General features: G+C 41.1%; 1 protein-coding gene across 1 annotated transcript in view; it reads left to right on the plus strand.

Annotated features, from left to right (window-relative positions):
* Nucleotides 1-2,633: 2,633 nt before the first annotated feature.
* Nucleotides 2,634-19,555, plus strand: part of ajuba (ajuba LIM protein) — a 30,648-nt gene continuing 13,726 nt past the window's right edge. The window contains exons 1-2 of the mRNA XM_061913610.1: nucleotides 2,634-2,954; nucleotides 3,044-4,871. Of these exons, the coding sequence (XP_061769594.1) occupies nucleotides 3,434-4,871 (1,438 nt within the window). The 5' untranslated portion in view covers nucleotides 2,634-2,954; nucleotides 3,044-3,433. The remainder of the gene's footprint in view (nucleotides 2,955-3,043; nucleotides 4,872-19,555) is intronic.

Here is a 19,555-nt window from a genome sequence, read left to right on the forward strand (position 1 = left end):
TAACATCATGTGGTTTATTTTGTACATATGTAGCATTACCACAAATTGATTTACGTGGACCCCGATTTAAAGGCCTACTGAAACCCACTACTACCCACCACGCAGTCTGATAGTTTATATATCAATGATGAAATATTAACATTGCAACACCTGCCAATACGGCCTTTTTAGTTTACTAAATTGCAATTTTAAATCTCCCGGGACTTTTTCTTGAAAACGTTGCGTAATGATGACATGTACGTGTGACGTCACGGGCTGTTATGAATATGAGCGCTGCAAACACACACAGCTAAAACTTTTCTGCTTTAACCGCATAATTACACAGTATTTTGAAGACCTGTGTTGCTGAATCTTTTGCAATTTTTTCAATTAATATTGGAGAAGTCAAAGTAGAACGATGTAGTTGGGAAGCTTTAGCCTTTAGCCACACAAACACACGGTGATTCCTTGTTTAAAATTCACGGAGGTGAAGCTTTCCTATGGATCACAGCGAACATGGATCGCGACCGAATGTCAACCAGCAGGTTTCGGTGAGAAAATTGTGGTCAAAAAGTCGCCACTTACCAGATATCAGCTGGGCTTGTGCCTCCCGTACAGCTGCCGTCGACTTCCCCAAGACACTGCGCGTCAACACACGGCCGTGGACATACACTTCAGACTATCAGGTACTGTTAAACTCACTAAAACAATAGCAACACAATAGAAAGACAAGGGATTTCCCAGAATTATCCTAGTAAATGTCTCTAAAAACATATGAATCCGTCTCAATGCAACGCGATTGTAATCGCGTTTTTTTTTTTTTTTCTAGTCCGTCGCTATCAATATTCTTAAACACAAATCTTTCATCCTCGCTCAAATTAATGGAGAAATTGTCGATTTCTCGGTCCGAATGACATTTTTTGTTGGAGGCTCCCATTAAAAACAATGTGAATATGTGAGGAGCCATCAAACAAGTGAAGTCACCATCTGCGACTTCCGGTAGAGGCAGGGCTTTTCTCCAGTTGCAAACTTTATCGTGGATGTTCTCTACTAAATCCTTTCAGCAAAGATATGGCAATATCGCAAAATGATCAAGTACGACACATAGAAGGGACCTGCCATCCCCGTTTAAATAAGAACATCTCATTTCAGTAGGGCTTTAAACAAGTTGGATAAACTTATTTGGGTGTTACCATTTAGTGGTCAGTTGTACGGAATATGTACTGTACTGTGCAATCTACTAATAAAAGTTTCAATCAATCATCTACAAAGATACAAATAATTGCTGATGTGACATTTAGACATTCAAAATTGAGCAAACTCATCCCGCGGGCCGGATAAAACGTGTTCGGGGGCCTGAATCGGCCCCCGGGCCGTACGTTTGACACCCCAGGTATAAACTGTAATGTTTGCCGTAATAATGTTGAAGCTTATATTAATAATTAGGAGTTTCGGTGACTCATTGGACGTTCATATATGACGATTGACGACAGTATTTTATAGGGAGCCACACAAACAAAGCACAAAGGCCCCTGCAGACAATTGTTTTGTGTGCAAATGGCTCCTCCGACACTAAGCCCAGAAGAATTCCTCTGTTAGCTTTTCAGACAAGTTCCCACTCGCAGGCGGCGGTGAGGCAACGGCTGCACGGGACTCTGGTGGAGCGAACAGGGGCCCGGGCTCCATCTGGAGCCGAGGGGGGTCTCCGGGGCAATATTTAAAACAAATATACTATATGCAACACACTTCCTGCGTGGCTTTCGCGGCTCCGTTAACTGCCAAACGAACGCCGGCTCAAAGTCCTGCAGTGAGGCTGGGTGCCTTTGGCCTGGATGTTTGTTCTAGACTGGGTCATCCTTGGAGAACTCAGACGTGACGACAAAAAAAAAAAAAAGGAAAAAAAAAAAAAAACACGGGTCGCCTCACTCCTCCACTGAGTTCTTCCGCGCATTCCACAGGCTGCTGGTACAATAAAGTAGTGCCGTTGCCTGCACAACGAGGAACAGAATGTGGGCGCGTTTAGCATGTTTTTGGCGACATTAACTCATGCAAATGCATTGGCGTTGTTGTGCATCTAGTGACATACATCATAATAACACTAAATAATAGCACTACTTTTTAAGCAGATTAAAGAAGCACGTTTAAAGCAAAATTAGTAGGACACTGACTACTTAGACACTTGTTTGACTTTGCAGCTAGAAAGTAGACGATTTTATTGTTTACAAATGGGATGTAGTACTTATGTTTATTAGCTGAGTGTTGAGTTTGAATAACTAAACGGCCATGGCTGGAGGAAAGGTGTCCCGGCTGGCGGTTCGGGGGGGTCGGGGGTTGAGGGGGACAAGCCGCAGTTGACTGATAAAGGAACCCAGAGAAGCGTCAAGCTAGACGGCGAGAGGACGCTGAGTAACGGTCCTGGCTCGGTGTTGCCTTCAAAATAAATGACAGTTTGCTAGTCTGGTTCAAAACTTCATTCAAATCACCGAAAAAAAGGCTTACAAAATAAATTACAAGTAATATTTAACATTTTAATTAGATAATGTAACATTTTGTCACTGAATTCCGTCGGGAATCTTCAAACATGTATTCGTGGGATCGTTTATTTTGAAAAGCTAATACCGGAATGCGCTATTGCATCACAGTGTCTTGATTATTATAAAAAAGAGGGGGAGGTAATTATTTAGGGGAAGAAAGAAAGAAACAAAGTTGTCGACCACGCAATGTGCACGGGGATGGGTTTTATTTATACGGAGAGCGTCTTTTAAGAAGGAATAAAGTCGGTTTGTTCGCAACAATATCGGTTTGGTAGATTGGTGATCGAACTGGTCCGCTAAAAGCGCACCGGACTGGATTTGAAAATAGTGAATGATAAACCGACGGACTCACAAGGAGCAGGATTCTTTCTGGAGGTCAAATTCACTTTTGATGTCTTTCCACGTACAGGCTTTTATTTTGGGATGAATGGCAGAAGTCTGGTGAGTCGTTCACACACACGGACTTGTCTTCTTTCTCCTGGGGGACACATTAAGTACTTTTTTTGTGTTTTGTTTTTTTGTCTTTTTAGGGGGCACGCAACTAATCCGAGAACGTCACAGGAGATTTTAATTTAAGAGGTGTTTTATTTTGAAAGAGCTGGACTATGCAGATGTGGAGGGTTCACAAAGGACCACTATAGTGTCCTGGATGTATGTTTATTGTCGAGCTCGCCAGGACTCTTACAATAGTTCAAATGGGTCCTACCTGGATGGTCCACATGATGGCAAAAAGCAGATGACTGAGGATTTAAGTCATGTTAGCGCCATGAAATGCTCTTATTTATCCGGTTTTCTATTTATTTAGTGTGTGTACATATGAGCAGGGATACTTCCGAGCCTAGTTCTAGTGTCAAAGTAGAAAATAGCGGTGGATTGTATTATTTTACTTTGCCTTATTTGTATCCAGCACACTGTACGTCATGGATCGACCGATAAGCAAGTTGTTAGAAAAGCTGAAGCTCACAGACTCGGGCAGCGCTAAATTTAATAGTTCCAAAAAAAAGCAGGACATAGCCAGTAACTCCAACAACAGCAACGGCAACACTGGTATCCCCGGGGGTGGCGGGGGGAGTCTGCCACCCACCTCCATAGCGACCTCGCCCTCCAGACCCGGTCAGTTCTCCACAACAAGCGACGTTCCTGCAACAGGAAGACTGGGAATGGCCCAGCAGACCGTACCTCCAGATGGCGAGCAACCGACTCACCCTACCACCCTGGCCCCGCTGAGGCGTCGCTCCCCCCAGCAGAGGGCCTCCTGCTACCTGGGCGAAGGTGTGGACTCTCATATGAGGCGAGAATCTGGCCTGGGTCCAGAGTGTGATGCATTCGGGTCCAAAGGGTCCTTGAATCAGCGCCGGTACTCCTTGGAGCTCCAGCAGCTGGTCAGAAGGCAGCATCTTCTTTCCCAGCCACCCCCGCTCTCAGTCCCGCCGCCGTACCCAGGCAACCCCGCTGGGTACGGGTCTGCTTCCAGAACTGCTGGAGGTATGGCAGAGTCTGGCTACATCTCAGAACCAGAAAGACACAAGCGTCTTTCTCTCCAGGAGGCGATGTTCTACAAGCGCCTGAGCACGGGTAGTGAACTGTGGGAGAGCACCAGACCCGCGTCCCTTTCTCACCCGCCACACCGCCCGTCTGATGTCAGCGGCGGAGGCTTTTTCTATCCTCCAGGTCCAACCCTGAGTCCATGCTCATCTTTCAGCCTCCAGGAGTCGGTGCTGGTCAGCCCCAGGTCCAGCTTCGCCTCCAGCACGGCCAGCGGCGGTGGCGGCGGGGGTAGCCCCATGGGGAGCCGCTGCAGTAGCAACCGGACCAGCGGCATCAGTCTGGGCTACGACTCTCGTTACTCCACCTCTGGAGGTCTTCCACTACAGCAGCAGTCCCCCTCCATGCAGTCAGGGTGCTCTGCAGCTGGATATGGTGCTTCTGGAAGAGCTGGAGTGACCCCCGTGGAGGCCTGGACTCAATACCTGGACGGGGGGATGCGTCAGGGCGATAGCCGACACTCCTACCCACCGGCTGTTGGAAGTCCAGCTGCCGCGTGCTACCAGGCTGGCCCAGAGTGGTGGGATGAGCAAAGGACCGGAACAAGAGGCAAAGAAGGAGGTGTGGTGGGAGAGAAGACCCGCTACTCTGACCTGCCAGGTACGCGGTACCAAGAAGAGCTGACCCGGCTTCTTCTCCGAGACGCAGCACTAGAAGGGGACAGTCTCCTGGAGGGCCTGATGCTGAAGGAACACTCTCTGGCCCTGACGGCTCTGGCCAAACCCAGCATGGCGCTGGGGCCGTCTTCTGCCGGGGGGCCGGTAAAGACCCAGGAGGATGTTGGGGCAGCGGAGAACCGTCAGGAATTCTTTGGTGAGATCCTACACATCCATTACTTTTGATTGATAAGAGTTTAACAGGCTAAAATGCTGTTGCCCCTTTTTAAACTTAATTTCCAGGAACTTTTATTACTAGAAACCTCCCCCAGGTAAAAGTATCTCTTCTTTTACCTGGGTAATGGCAGGTTTAAAAAACAGAAATCTCTGATAATTGAGAAAAGGTCTAATGCTGGTCTTTTTTCACAGGAAGCTTGAACACAAAACTGTAAAAAGCTGAAAATGTTTGCTGTATGCTCTGAATAGGAAAAAGTAGTGCCATTTAGTGGACTAATATACAAATATAGAAGTCTTAAAGGCCTACTGAAATGAGATTTTCTTATTTAAACGGGTATAGCAGGTCCATTCTATGTGTCATACTTGATCATTTCGCGATATTGCCATATTTTTGCTGAAAGGATTTAGTAGAAAACATCGACGATACAGTTCACAACTTTTGGTCGCTAATAAAAAAAGCCTTGCCTGTACCGGAAGTAGCAGACGATGTGCGCGTGATGTCACGGGTTGTAGGGCTCTTCACATCCTCACATTGTTTATAATCATAGCCACCAGCAGCAAGTGCAGTTCAGACCGAGAAAGCAACGAGTTATCTATTAATTTGAGTGAGGATTAAAGATTTGTGGATGAGGAAAGTTAGAGTAAAGCACTATTAAAAAAAAAAAGAAAAGGCGACGGCTCTAGGCGACGGCAGTGTGAGCGATTTAGATGTTATTAGACACATTTACTAGGATAATTCTGGAAAATCCCTTATCTGCTTATTGTGTTTATAGTGTTTTAGTGAGATTATAAACTCATACCTGAAAGTCGGAGGGCTGCGGTGAACGCCAGTGTCTCTGAGAGAAGCCAATGGAGTAGCCAAGATCACAGCTGCCTTTTTGACAGCTACAGGAGGAGGTGGCATAATCCACTCAAGTCTCCGGTAAGAGCCGACTTAATATCACAATTTTCCCATCCAAAAACTTGCTGGTAGACCTAGAGAAACATGTTCGCTTGACCGCTCTGTGTTGAAGCTTCACCACAAACAAAGAAACACCGGCTGTGTTTCGGTGCTAAAGGCAGCTGCAATCCACCGCTTTCCACCAACAGCATTATTCTTTATAGTCTCCATTATTAATTGAACAAATTGCAAAAGATTCAGCAACACAGATGTCCAAATTACTGTGTAATTATGCGATGAAAAGAGACAACTTTTAGCCGTAAGGGGTGCTGGCCTAATATGTCCGCTACAACCCGAGACGTCACAAACACGCGTCATCATTCCACGATGTTTTCAACAAGAAACTCCGCAGGAAATTTAAAATTGTAATTTAGTAAACTAAACCGCCTGTATTGGCATCTGTTGCAATGTTAGTTTATATATCAATGATGAAATATTATCAGACTGCGTGGTCGGTAGTAGTGGGTTTCAGTAGGCCTTTAAAACTTAACATACTGGCGATCTGTTGAGCAAAAGAAACTTTTCTTACCTATTGGTTTTTGTATATTTTGGGATTTCCTTCATACTTTCTCCAAACAAGCCATTTAGAATTTGCCCAATATGTGATTTTCTTTTAATTGGTGATGTCAGCTGATATCATTCTGTCAAGTTTTACCGAAAAAGTTTTGAGCGAGTCCGACTTTGTAGTGATAAGCTCTTTCTATCCTCTTGTTGTGAGGCAGACTGGCTCGTACATGCACATGCATCCTGCGCTGTTGTCATTTCTAATCGCGGTTTCCACAGTGTTTTAAAAATCATTAATTGGATTTTGGGGAAATTAAGGCCAAATGGCATTAAAAAAACTCAAATATGATGTTTTCTCATTAACAAATAATACAATTGTAGGACTGGGTCCATAGTCAATACATCAATGAATCAAAAGATAATTAGGATGAACCTAATAATCGATTGATTGCTACGTCTGTGTTTCTTTTCTTTGGCTCTGGCTATCAAACTGGCAAAGTCCGAAAGCGTTAAAAAGGCTGATGTCATAGCGGCCACTCCGCTGGACGGTAAAAGTCAAACGTCTTTGCCGTACTTTCGTCACTGTTGGTGTGTTGTCCTTAATTGTGACACCAAGTCACGTTAATGAGAAAGGTGACCTTGTTTTATACATGACTGCTTAATTTCACTCTCCAGTTTAACACACATGAACTAACTTGGCTAACTTTAGCAACTCTTATGACAAACCTCATGTGACCTATGGTGGCCTAAGATGGACAACCAAAGCAATTCTCACAACAAACCACAACCTTTATTCACTGACATTCCCTCACTAAATTAATGGGAGTTCCTTCAGCTGCCTGACACTTTATACATAACTTATATATATATATATATATATATATATATATATATGTATGTATGTAATGTATGTATGTATGTATGTATGTATGTATACATATATATGTATGTATGTATGTATACATATATATGTATGTATGTATGTATACATATATATGTATGTATGTATGTATACATATATATGTATGTATGTATGTATACATATATATGTATGTATGTATGTATACATATATATGTATGTATGTATGTATACATATATATGTATGTATGTATGTATACATATACATGTATGTATGTATGTATACATATATATGTATGTATGTATGTATACATATATATGTATGTATGTATGTATATATATATATGTATGTATATATATATATATGTATGTATACATATATATGTATGTATACATATATATGTATGTATGTATGTATACATATATATGTATGTATACATATATATGTATGTATGTATGTATACATATATATGTATGTATACATATATATGTATGTATGTATGTATACATATATATGTATGTATGTATGTATACATATATATGTATGTATGTATGTATACATATATATGTATGTATGTATGTATACATATATACGTATACATATATATGTATGTATATATATATATATATACATCCAAAACCAGTGAAGTTGGCACGTTGTGTAATTTGTAAATAAAAACAGAATACAATGTTTTGCAGATCCTTTTCAACTTACACACTGAGAAACTTTTTTTTGGCAAATAATCATTAACTTGGAATTTGATGGCAGTAACACATTGCAAAAAAGTTGCCACAGGGGCATTTTTACCACTGGCCTTTTCTTTTGACAACACTAACTAAAGGTTTTGGGAACTGAGGACACCAATTTTTATAGCTTTTCAGGTGGAATTCTTTACCATTCTGGCTTGATGTACAGCTTAAGTTGTTCAACAGTCCGGGGTCTCTGTTGTCATATTTTACGTTTCATAATGCGCCACACATTTTCAATGGGAGACAGATCTGGACTACAGGGAAGCCAGTCTAGTACCCACACTCCTTTACTAAGAGGCCACGCTGTTGTAACATGTGGCTTGGCAATTGTCTTGTTGAAATAAGCAGGGGCATCCAAGATTACATTGCTTGGATGGTAACATATGTTACTCCAAAAGCTGTATGCACCTTTCAGCATTAATGGTGCCTTCACAGATGTGTAAGTTACCCATGCCTTGGAAAGTAATACACCCCCATACCATCACAGATGCTGGCTTTTGAACTTTGCGTCTAAAACAATCCGGATGGTTCTTTTACTCTTTGTTACGGAGGACACGACTTCCACAGTTTCCAAAAGCAATTTGAAATGTGGATTTGTCAGACCACAGAACACTTTTCCGCTTTGCATCAGTTCATTTTAGATGAGCTCGGGCCCAGCGAAGCCGGCTGTGTTTCTGGGTGTTGCACTTACAGATGTAGCAAAGAACTGTAGTTCCTGACTGTGGTATTCTGAAGTGTTCCTGAGCCCATGTGTTTATATCCTTTACACATTGATGTCGGTTTTTTATGCAGTAGCGCCTGAGGGTTTAAAGGTCACGGGTATTCAATGCTACGTGCAGTGATTTCTCCAGATTCCCTGAACCTTTTGATACAGACCTTAGATGGTGAATTTTCTAAATTCCTTGCAATAGCCCGTTGAGAAATGTTGTTCTTAATCTGTTGGACAATTTGCTCACACATTTGTTCACAAAGTGGTGACCCTCGACCCATCCTTGTTTGTGAATGACTGAAGCATTTCGTGGAAGCTGCTTTTATACCCAATCATGGCACCCACCTGTTCCCAATCAGCCTTTTCACCTGTGGGATGTTCCAAATAAGTCTTTGATGAGCATTCCTCAACTTTCTTAGTCTTTTATGCCACTTGTGCCAGCTTTTTTGAAACATGTTGCAGGCATCAAATTCCAAATGAGCTAATATTTACAAAAAATAAAGTTTACAGTTCGAACGTTAAATATCTTGTCTTTGCAGTTTATTCAAATGAATATACTTTAAGTTGAAAATGATTTGCAAACCATTGTATTCTGTTTTTATTTACAATTTACACAACGTGCCAACTTCAATGGTTTTGGGGTTTGTATATACATACTGTGTATACTACTGAACCCATTTCGAACCACTGAGGGTGTAAAATACAATCTATTCAAGATGTTTATTTAGTCATTGTAATGCATCTAAAGGGCTTTTTTGGCATTTTTCCAAAAATCAATCCATGACATGTCTTTTTCTAAAATGTTTAAATCCATCATCCATTTCCCAACACATGCATCATTTGCATGCCTAGTGTGATGTTAATTTATTATTCCATAAAAAACTTTTAACATTTAAAAAAAAAAAAAATGTCCTGATTAAAGAACGTAGCCTCCACTTTATGGCTACTACAAGGCATATTTTTAAAGGATTTGCATTTTTACAACATGTTTTTAAGAGATAAGATTTAATAAATTACTTCTTGGTAAATAATATTGATGAACTATTTCAAATTTGGATGTTTATTTAGAGGCCTTAAGTGCAGTTCCCTTTTTAATAATTTTGATTGAAGGTACATTGTGATGATTGACAGGCGGAACCTTTTGTCTATTGTGTATGGCTGGTGCACAAAGTCAGAACACCGAATGCTTGAAATACTACATCCTGTGAACGTGCTCATGCTGTGGCGAAAGCGAGAAAATGAATAAATGTCAGGAGAATGGGAAATTGCAAATTTCAGCGAAAGTGGCTGGCTGCCTCACTTTTCATAACTTGGTTAAAGTCCGTCTGTTGTAAACCCAGAAAGGCGTTCTGCAGCATGTGTAAGAAGACTCAAAACTTTTCTCAATGGGCAACAATGTGGTGATATCATACATGCCAATCGCTAATCATAAGTCTGCAGTTAAAGGCAGTCAGCAGTTAACAGTGCCAAATTTCTTTGGCATGACAAACAAAGCCACTTTTGCTCTCGCCACCACAACTGTCAGCTGCTGCTACCACTACAGAAAAATAAATGATTAAAAATGCATTTGTAGATAAAACAGTCCTGCGCGTCAATTCTAATTAACTTGATGGTAACAGTTAATGTACCGTAAGTTCTGGACCATAGGGCGCACCGGATTATAAGGCGCACTGCCGATGAGCGGGTCTATTCTGGTCTTAGGGCGCATTAAAAGGGGTAAAAAAAAATTATTTTCTAAATGGAAAACACCTCCTTGTGGTCTACATAACATGTAATGGTGATTCTTTGGTCAAAATGTTGCATAAATTATGTTTTACAGATCATCTTCAAGTCACATATTGACAGTCGCTTCAGGATGCGCCGTTTTGTGGGCTGTCTTATTTACGTGGCTCATCTTCGACAGCGTCTTTGTTCCCGTCATCCTTGTTGTAGCAGTGTAGCGTGCAAGGACGGGAGTGGAAGAAGTGTCAAAAGATGGCACTAACTGTTTTAATGACATTCAGACTTTACTTAAATCAATAACGAAGCAGCATCTCCTCATCCGTGGCTCACTAGTGCAACAACGCCAGAAATGTGTCCCGTGAAAAAACGTCCGACCGGAACTTTCTAATAACTAAAGTTCCGTGGGTGAATTATGTAATCTCACTACACCGGTAGTTCTTAGCGCTTCCATAGCGACATATAAGTTGGAACATCACACTATTTTATATTAGAAATGGCAACATCACGTGATGAATGTCCCATAACAAGAAGATAGAGAAAAGAAGAACTCACGCAAATTTTCAGGACTTATGTAGATCTCAAATTCACATCAGTAGGTACCAGAAGGTAAGAAAACTTGATTTTGCATAATATTGCGAAATCAAATGCCAGATACTATGTCTAAAATGGGTGCCATTTTGCGGTCCTTATACACACACCATAGTAATACTCATATCTCTGACTACGGTAGTCGTAATGGGCCGACAATCCATCAAGCGGTGAGGCTTCAAAGTCATACAGTACTAAAACATTTTAACAGATTTTTGAGTGCCGTGTATAATGTTCTTTATTTTCAATGGAACATTTAAAGTTTTGGTGTTGTTTACTGGTGTCATATTGCAGTCTACACGTATATATTATGTGTGACTGCCATCTACTGGTCACACATATTAAACCATGTACCAAATTAAATTGCTTCGAGGTCGGTAAGCACAACCAGAATTATTCCGTACGTTAGGCACACCGGGTTATAAGGCGTACTGTGCATTTGTGAGAAAATTAAAGGATTTTAAGCGCGCCTTGTAGTCCGAAAAATATGGTAAACTTTTCATCTTTTCAAAATTATCATTTTCAAATGCTTAAAATTTTGTGTGTACACATATTTTTAAGCTTCTGACTCTATATAACAACTATATGCAGGTCATGTGCTTAATTTTTTTTTTAGAGCATTAAAATGGCACCAAAAGCACTAAGATAGATTTGCTGATACCTGTGGAAACCCTGCAAATACAAATGCTAAAATCCTTCGCTGTGGCGTATACTTCTAACATACCTGTTGTCTAATGGAAGCGCAAACATGGGTGATGGGGAGAAGACGCAGTGGAAGTGGAGGCGCATAAATGGGACTGCCCACAAAACCATGCATCTTGCAGAGACGGACAAAAAGTGGCTTGAATATGGTCTGTGAAACATAAAAAATGCAACATTTTGACCAACAAAACAATATTACATGTTATATAGACAACAAGGAAGTGTTTTAAACGTACAACCAAAAATCATAACATGACCCCTTTGAAGGATTTTTCAACATTTTCATGTTTGGTAAAAGTTTTTCCTACTACAACAGCAAGTTCAAACTCAGTCAGGGGTGTGAAGGGGATTTCAAAAGGTGGTAAAGCGTAATCTAGTGAACAAGCACAAACATTTAAAACCTGTAGTTCATATTGAATACTTCCCATAAAGCAGTGGTAGTAGTAATTGTGGGGCGGGCCCCCCAGAGGGGGCATGTTTGACCGCAGGGTAGGGCTGGGCGATATGAACAAAAAAGTATATCTCAATATATTTTCACTTAAACTCGATATTCGATATACATCTCGAAATATTTTCCAGTGAAAGTATACATATAAAGATATTTTTTCTGCAAGATTTACTGAAATCGAAGTGAATGACAAGTGTACTGTCAACAGTCAGTGGTACTTTTATTTACCCTGTTAGTGAAGATTGGTATTAGCAGCACAGAAAATAAACTGTTTAGGTAGCACAGAATTACAGAACATAAATAAAATAGAAAAACATTATTTATACGTAAAATAAATAGCTGTGCAAATAATCCAAAATGTATCAAACTCAGATAAAAAATGAATTTGCTGTCAGGTACTTTTTAATTCCCAGTCGATGATGTAATGGACTGTCACACATTTACGTTCTGGTCAGCGCCAAGTAAGTGACTTGACTTAATTGTGCGGCTATGATCTTCCTCACTTCGGCATACATTTTTGGTAGCATTTCTCTTGGCAGCTGGAGAACAGTTTTGATTTGGGCTTACGTGGTAAACAACTCACATGAATGTTTTATTCAGACGCATACATTTGTCCAAATATGGCCAAGTAGACACATTGTGGGTTTCCTGGACGTCGTCTACATCGCTAAAAGAAACATCTAAAGAAGAGAATCCCTCTGCCATCTTCCACTAGTTTATTTAATACATAAATCGCCCTCTTCTCCGACTCTTGGGCGTGTCTGTTGTGATTTCCTTCCTTGGTTCCATGACCCGCCCTATCTTGCCTCTGATTGGCCTGTTCCTAATGTTTTTCTCTAATCTTAACCAATCGTGACTCATAGTAAACAACCAACCAAGCACGTTTTGGAAGGAGGAAGGGGAGGGGTTCAGCAGCCCATGGAGTGTCGAGAGGGATTGGGAAGCGGGTGCGAGGTACTCAACAAAAAAGCGGTGTTTGGTTATTTTAACGTGAAATAAATTACATTGATATAATTCATATCTTGTTTAAAAATACATTGATATATCTCACAAACTCGATAGATCTCCCAGCTCTACCTCAGGGAACATGCTTTTTTGCTTTATGAAAATAAGACGAAGTGTATCTCATGATAGGAGATGAGGAAAGACCGGTGTGTAGTTTTCTTTACCGTTAAAAAGGATTCTATATTACGCAGTGGTTTATTTATAACAATTTTATAGAGAAAATCGGATAAGCGAAAGAAAATGGATGGATGGATGGATGGATGGATGTCTACAATTTTTTAGTCGTGGTGGAGAGTGAGGGGGAGCGACATAATGTCATGCCCTTTTTTAATTAGTTAGAGAGGGTACTGGCAATGACAGTGAAACCTGGAGGCATGATTAGGAGAAATGGGCGCCCAAATCCGAACCTGAGTGGTGTTTTGGTATTGGACTTACCTGCTCGTCACAGATTGTCCATACCGAGCACCATGTCTAAACATAAGAGTGTCCATATGTGCACTTGGCACCAGGACACCCTAGGCTGCAGTTTGATGACCGACTTTGTAGTTGTGTCATCTGATTTGCGGTCTCATGTTTTGAACGGGCATCACGGTGGGACAAGGGTTAGTGCATATGCCTCACAATACGCAGGTCCTGAGTTGTCCTGGGTTCAATCCCGGGCTTGGGATCTTTCTGTGTGGAGTTTGCATGTTCTCCCCGTGAATGCGTGGGTTCCCTCCGGATACTCCGGCTTCCTCCCACCTCTGAAGACATGCACCTGGGGATAGGTTGATTGGCAACACTAAATCGACCCTAGTGTGTGAATGTGAGTGTTAATGTTGTCTGTCTATCTTTGTTGGCCCTGCGATGAGGTAGCAACTTGTCCAGGGTGTTCCCTGCCTTCCGCCCGATTGTAGCTGAGATAGGCTCCAGCGACCCTTAACGGGATAAGCAGTAGGAAATGGATGGATGTTTTGAACGCTCAAGTGAAGAGAGGGGCAGAGTTTTCTACCGAGCACCACCTGGTGGTGAGTTTGCTCCGATATTGGGTTAGACCTGACATCGCATTGTGAGAGTCTGCTGGGAATGTCTAGCAGTCTCCCCCGTCAGATAGAGTTTCAATTCCCATCAACGGAAGAACTTTGAACATGTCAAGAGGTAAGGTGCTGGATATTGAGTCCGAGTACTCAATGAGTGGGGTTTGAACTCACGACCTACCCTGAGATCGGAAGGTTGTGAGTTCAAACCCCGGCCGAGTCATACCAAAGACTATAAAAATGGGACCCATTGCTTCCCTGTTTGGCACTCACCATCAAGGGTTGGAATTGGGGGTTAAATCACCAAAATGATTCCCTAGCGCGGCCACCCCTGCTGCTCACTGCTCCCCTCACCTCCCAGGGGGTGGAACAAGGGGATGAATCAAATTCAGAGTAATTTCCCCAGTGAAATTACTATCAGTGGTACTTTTACATCAAGTTTTTATTTTATCGACAGTATATGCGCCCCCCGCGACCCCGAACGGGAATAAGCGGCAGAAAATGGATGGATGGATGGATATATGATTTAATTATGTTTGTTTTTTTTGTGATGATTATATTTTTTATTCGAATTTGACATATGATTATATACTTTTATTTTTCCCTTTTTTTATTTCCTGTGAAAACTTTTAAATTGTGCTATCTATAAAATAAACTTGCCCTTGACCTTTCCTATGATCCCAGAACCCGCTGGTGAAGCATGCCGTCAAGCTAACGAAGTAGTTCTATCAGGTGCTTTTGGCTCATGGGACTCTGGAGAAAGTGGACATGTACCAACAGGTCAAGGGGGAGTTTGGGGAAGCCCTGGAAAACGAATTTCCCTGATTAATTATGAGTTAGCGATGGACAAAATTCATCCCACCCATCTATTTTCTACCGCTTATTCCCTTTTGGGGGTGCGCTGGTGCCTATCTCAGCTACAATCGGGCGGAAGGCGGCGTACACCCTGGACAAGTCGCCGGAAAAATGCAATGACTCGCAATCCAAAATTTGAATTGTTTGACGGCTTTAGTTAAAGGGGAACATTATCACAATTTCTAAACAGTTAAAACCAATAAAAATCAGTTCCCAGTGGCTTATTTTATTTTTAGAAAGTTTTTCTCCAAATTTAACCCATCACGCAATATCCCGAAAAACGGCTTCAAAGTGCCTGATTTTAACCGTCGTTATATCCACCCATCTATTATCCTGTGACGTCACAGCGTGACCACACAGAAACAAACATGGCGGATAGCACAGAAAGGTATAGCGATAGTAGCTCGGATTCAGACTCGGATTTCAGCGCCGTAAGCGATTCAACAGATTTCGCATTTATTGAAACGGATGGTTGTGTGGAGGCCGGTAACAAAAACGAAATTGAAGAAGAAACTGAAGCTATTGAGCCATATCATTTGCTCCGATATTGGGTTAGACCTGACATCGCATTGTGAGAGTCTGCTGGGAATGTCTAGCAGTCTCCCCCGTCAGATAGAGTTTCAATTCCCATCAACGGAAGAACTTTGAACATGTCAAGAGGTAAGGTGCTGGATATTGAGTCCGAGTACTCAATGAGTGGGGTTTGAACTCACGACCTACCCTGAGATCGGAAGGTCGTGAGTTCAAACCCCGGCCGAGTCATACCAAAGACTATAAAAATGGGACCCATTGCTTCCCTGTTTGGCACTCACCATCAAGGGTTGGAATTGGGGGTTAAATCACCAAAATGATTCCCTAGCGCGGCCACCCCTGCTGCTCACTGCTCCCCTCACCTCCCAGGGGGTGGAACAAGGGGATGAATCAAATTCAGAGTAATTTCCCCAGTGAAATTACTATCAGTGGTACTTTTACATCAAGTTTTTATTTTATCGACAGTATATGATTTAATTATGTTTGGTTTTTTTGTGATGATTATATTTTTTATTCGAATTTGACATATGATCATATACTTTTATTTTTCCCTTTTTTTATTTCCTGTGAAGAACTTTTAAATTGTGCTATCTATAAAATAAACTTGCCCTTGACCTTTCCTATGATCCCAGAACCCGCTGGTGAAGCATGCCGTCAAGCTAACGAAGTAGTTCTATCAGGTGCTTATGGCTAATGGGACTCTGGAGAAAGTGGACATGTACCAACAGGTCAAGGGGGAGTTTGGGGAAGCCCTGGAAAACGAATTTCCCTGATTAATTATGAGTTAGCGATGGACAAAATTCATCCCACCCATCTATTTTCTACCGCTTATTCCCTTTTGGGGGTGCGCTGGTGCCTATCTCAGCTACAATCGGGCGGAAGGCGGCGTACACCCTGGACAAGTCGCCGGAAAAATGCAATGACTCGCAATCCAAAATTTGAATTGTTTGACGGCTTTAGTTAAAGGGGGACATTATCACAATTTCTAAACAGTTAAAACCAATAAAAATCAGTTCCCAGTGGCTTATTTTATTTTTAGAAAGTTTTTCTCCAAATTTAACCCATCACGCAATATCCCGAAAAACGGCTTCAAAGTGCCTGATTTTAACCGTCGTTATATCCACCCATCTATTATCCTGTGACGTCACAGCGTGACCACACAGAAACAAACATGGCGGATAGCACAGAAAGGTATAGCGATAGTAGCTCGGATTCAGACTCGGATTTCAGCGCCGTAAGCGATTCAACAGATTTCGCATTTATTGAAACGGATGGTTGTGTGGAGGCCGGTAACAAAAACGAAATTGAAGAAGAAACTGAAGCTATTGAGCCATATCACGACAGACAGCGGAATGGGAGGAAGGGAGGAAGAATTCAGTGATCACCTTCTAACCAACGATTGGTATGTGTTTGTTTGGCATTAAATGTGGGTGGAGGGAAAGGTTGGATGCAAATATAGCTAAAAATGAGGCATAATGATGCAATATGTACATACAGCTAGCTTAAATAGCATGTTTGCATCGATTAGCTTGCAGTCATGCCGTGACCAAATAGGTCTGATTAGCACACTCCACATAAGTCAATAACCTCAACAAAACTCACCTTTTGTGCATTCATGCACAACGTTATAAGTTTGATGGACAAAATGGAAGTGGCATAAATCACGTCTTAGCCAACATATCCAGGGGGTTTACCTCGTTCGTCTGCGGGAAGAGACTGCCGTCGTCCCTGAATAGCTCGCACTACGGGAGATCCAGTAATGGTCTATTTTCCAATATTGCAGATTTTGTTGACTTTATCGTTGGAAATGCATCTGCTTTGATTGTCGCAGGATATCCACACATTCTTGCCATGTCTGTCGTAGCATAGCTGTCGTCGGTAAAGTGTGTGGAACAAACTTTTGAATCTTTTGGCCACTGGTGCAACTTGAATCCGTCTCTGTTCGTGTTGTTACACCCTCCGACAACACACCGACGAGGCATGATGTCCCCAAGGTACGGGAAACAGTCGAAAAAACGTAAAATAACAGAGCTGATTTGACTTAATGCGTGTAATAAGATTGAGAATATGTCGGATCGCTTCATGTTGTGACGTCACAGGTGAAAGGACATCGCTCCGACAGGCTAGCCAATGAAAGGCGTTTAAATCGCCAAATTCACCCTTTTAGAGTTAGGAAATTGGTTAAAAAAACATATGGTCTTTTTACTGCAACATCAAGGTATATATTGACGCTTACATAGGTCTGGTGATAATGTTCCCCTTTAAGATAAATGGGTGCTTTGGGGCGTTTGGAACAAGACATGTTGGGTCTTCTTGCTACTCGATACTTTTATTAGGGATTTGTCACAAACAAATTAGGTCATTTTAGATGAAAATTACCTGATACCAATATACAATAGTGTCCATGACACTAATGTAAATTAATTGGAATGTTCCTGTGCATCTCTGCGTTGTGCGATTAATCGCAATTCAAAATTTGAATTGTTTGACGGCTTTAGTCAAGATAAATGGGTGTTTTGGGGCGTTTGGAACAAGACATGTTGTGTCTTCTTGCTACTGGATACTTTTATCGGGGAATTGTCACAAACGAATCAGGTCATTTTAGCAGAAACAAGGTTGTTCAAAGATCTGAGAAAAGTGGGAAATGTCGGACTTTATCCAGGGGAAGCTTGTATGCAACACGTGTGGCATTTTCCTGTATGCTTTGAATGGGGAAAAAAACATCAGGTTGGTAAGGGGAACATTTTAGGGTTGTTGTTTTTTTATGTTTGTGGAAATGCACCTAAAATCCTTGATGAATAAAAGTATTTGCAGTGGAAAATGGGCTAATGTTGGACTTCAATTTCGAGGTGAATGATGTAACGTTGTGGCCAGAGTTGCATATGGTAATTGCTATGATATGCTGTGATGTGTTCATCTGTTCCTCATTCTTCATGTTGTCGTAAATATTATTATCGTCTGGCTGGCTGCCGATTTGTTGGTTTGCATGATGATGATGATGATGATGATGATGATGATAGATTAATAGTTGAAAGCGTGCGTGGATCTTTTAGAACCTGCATGGACACGCAAGCTTGCAGCAAACATTTGATCCCGAAGAACCAATCCAGACAAGTTGAAGAAGAAGACGTATTAGAAAGACTCTCGCATACAAATTGCACGGTTGAATTTTGAAGGCTTCAGTGAGTCAGTGTTACAGTGGCTGGAGGGTTATGTGTGTGTTTCTCTGTGGCAGGGTGTGTTTTACCCAGATGACTTCCGGCCACAGTAATGCCGTGCAGTGTGTGTGCGTGTGTGTGTGTGTGTTGCTGCTGTGGCGTGTGCAGGGGCGGTGTGCTGTAGCCTGTTTTTCTGCTCAGGTATGCGTTCCCGCAGGGGACGTGCAACACTGTATGGCTCGGCTATCAAGGAAGAATAAATGTGCGGCCACACAGTGTACCTAAAATGTTACCTTTTGTTTGCCCTCAATGAAAAATGACTACATTACACATGTAGTATAAATATATCCTTCTTAGGAATTTGCTTTAATAACTCATAATAACACAAATTTAATAACACATTTTTACTTAATTGTAGGTATTCTGGTCCTTCTTAAATACTCTCACTCATTTGTCCTGAAACAACTAATGGCAGCATCCCAAAAACTGCTACATTTTCTGTCTTCATTCAAAACATATTTTTAGAACGACTTCAGCTTGAAATATGCGTAGTGAAATTTAATATATTTGGTGTGTTTTAAGGCCAGTATGTTTACATCATGCACATTTTATATATATATATATATATATATATATATATATATATATATATGTATATATGTATATATATATATGTATATATATATATATGTATATATATATATATATATATATATATATATATATATATATATATATATATATATATATATATATATATATATATATATATATATATATATATATATATATATATATATATATAAGTCGCAGTCTTTTTCATAGTTTGACCGGGGGTGCGACATATACTCCGGATAAAACTTGTGTGAAATTATTA

Source organism: Nerophis ophidion, linkage group LG10 (assembly GCF_033978795.1).
Source record: "Nerophis ophidion isolate RoL-2023_Sa linkage group LG10, RoL_Noph_v1.0, whole genome shotgun sequence".
Classification (NCBI taxonomy): domain Eukaryota; kingdom Metazoa; phylum Chordata; class Actinopteri; order Syngnathiformes; family Syngnathidae; genus Nerophis; species Nerophis ophidion.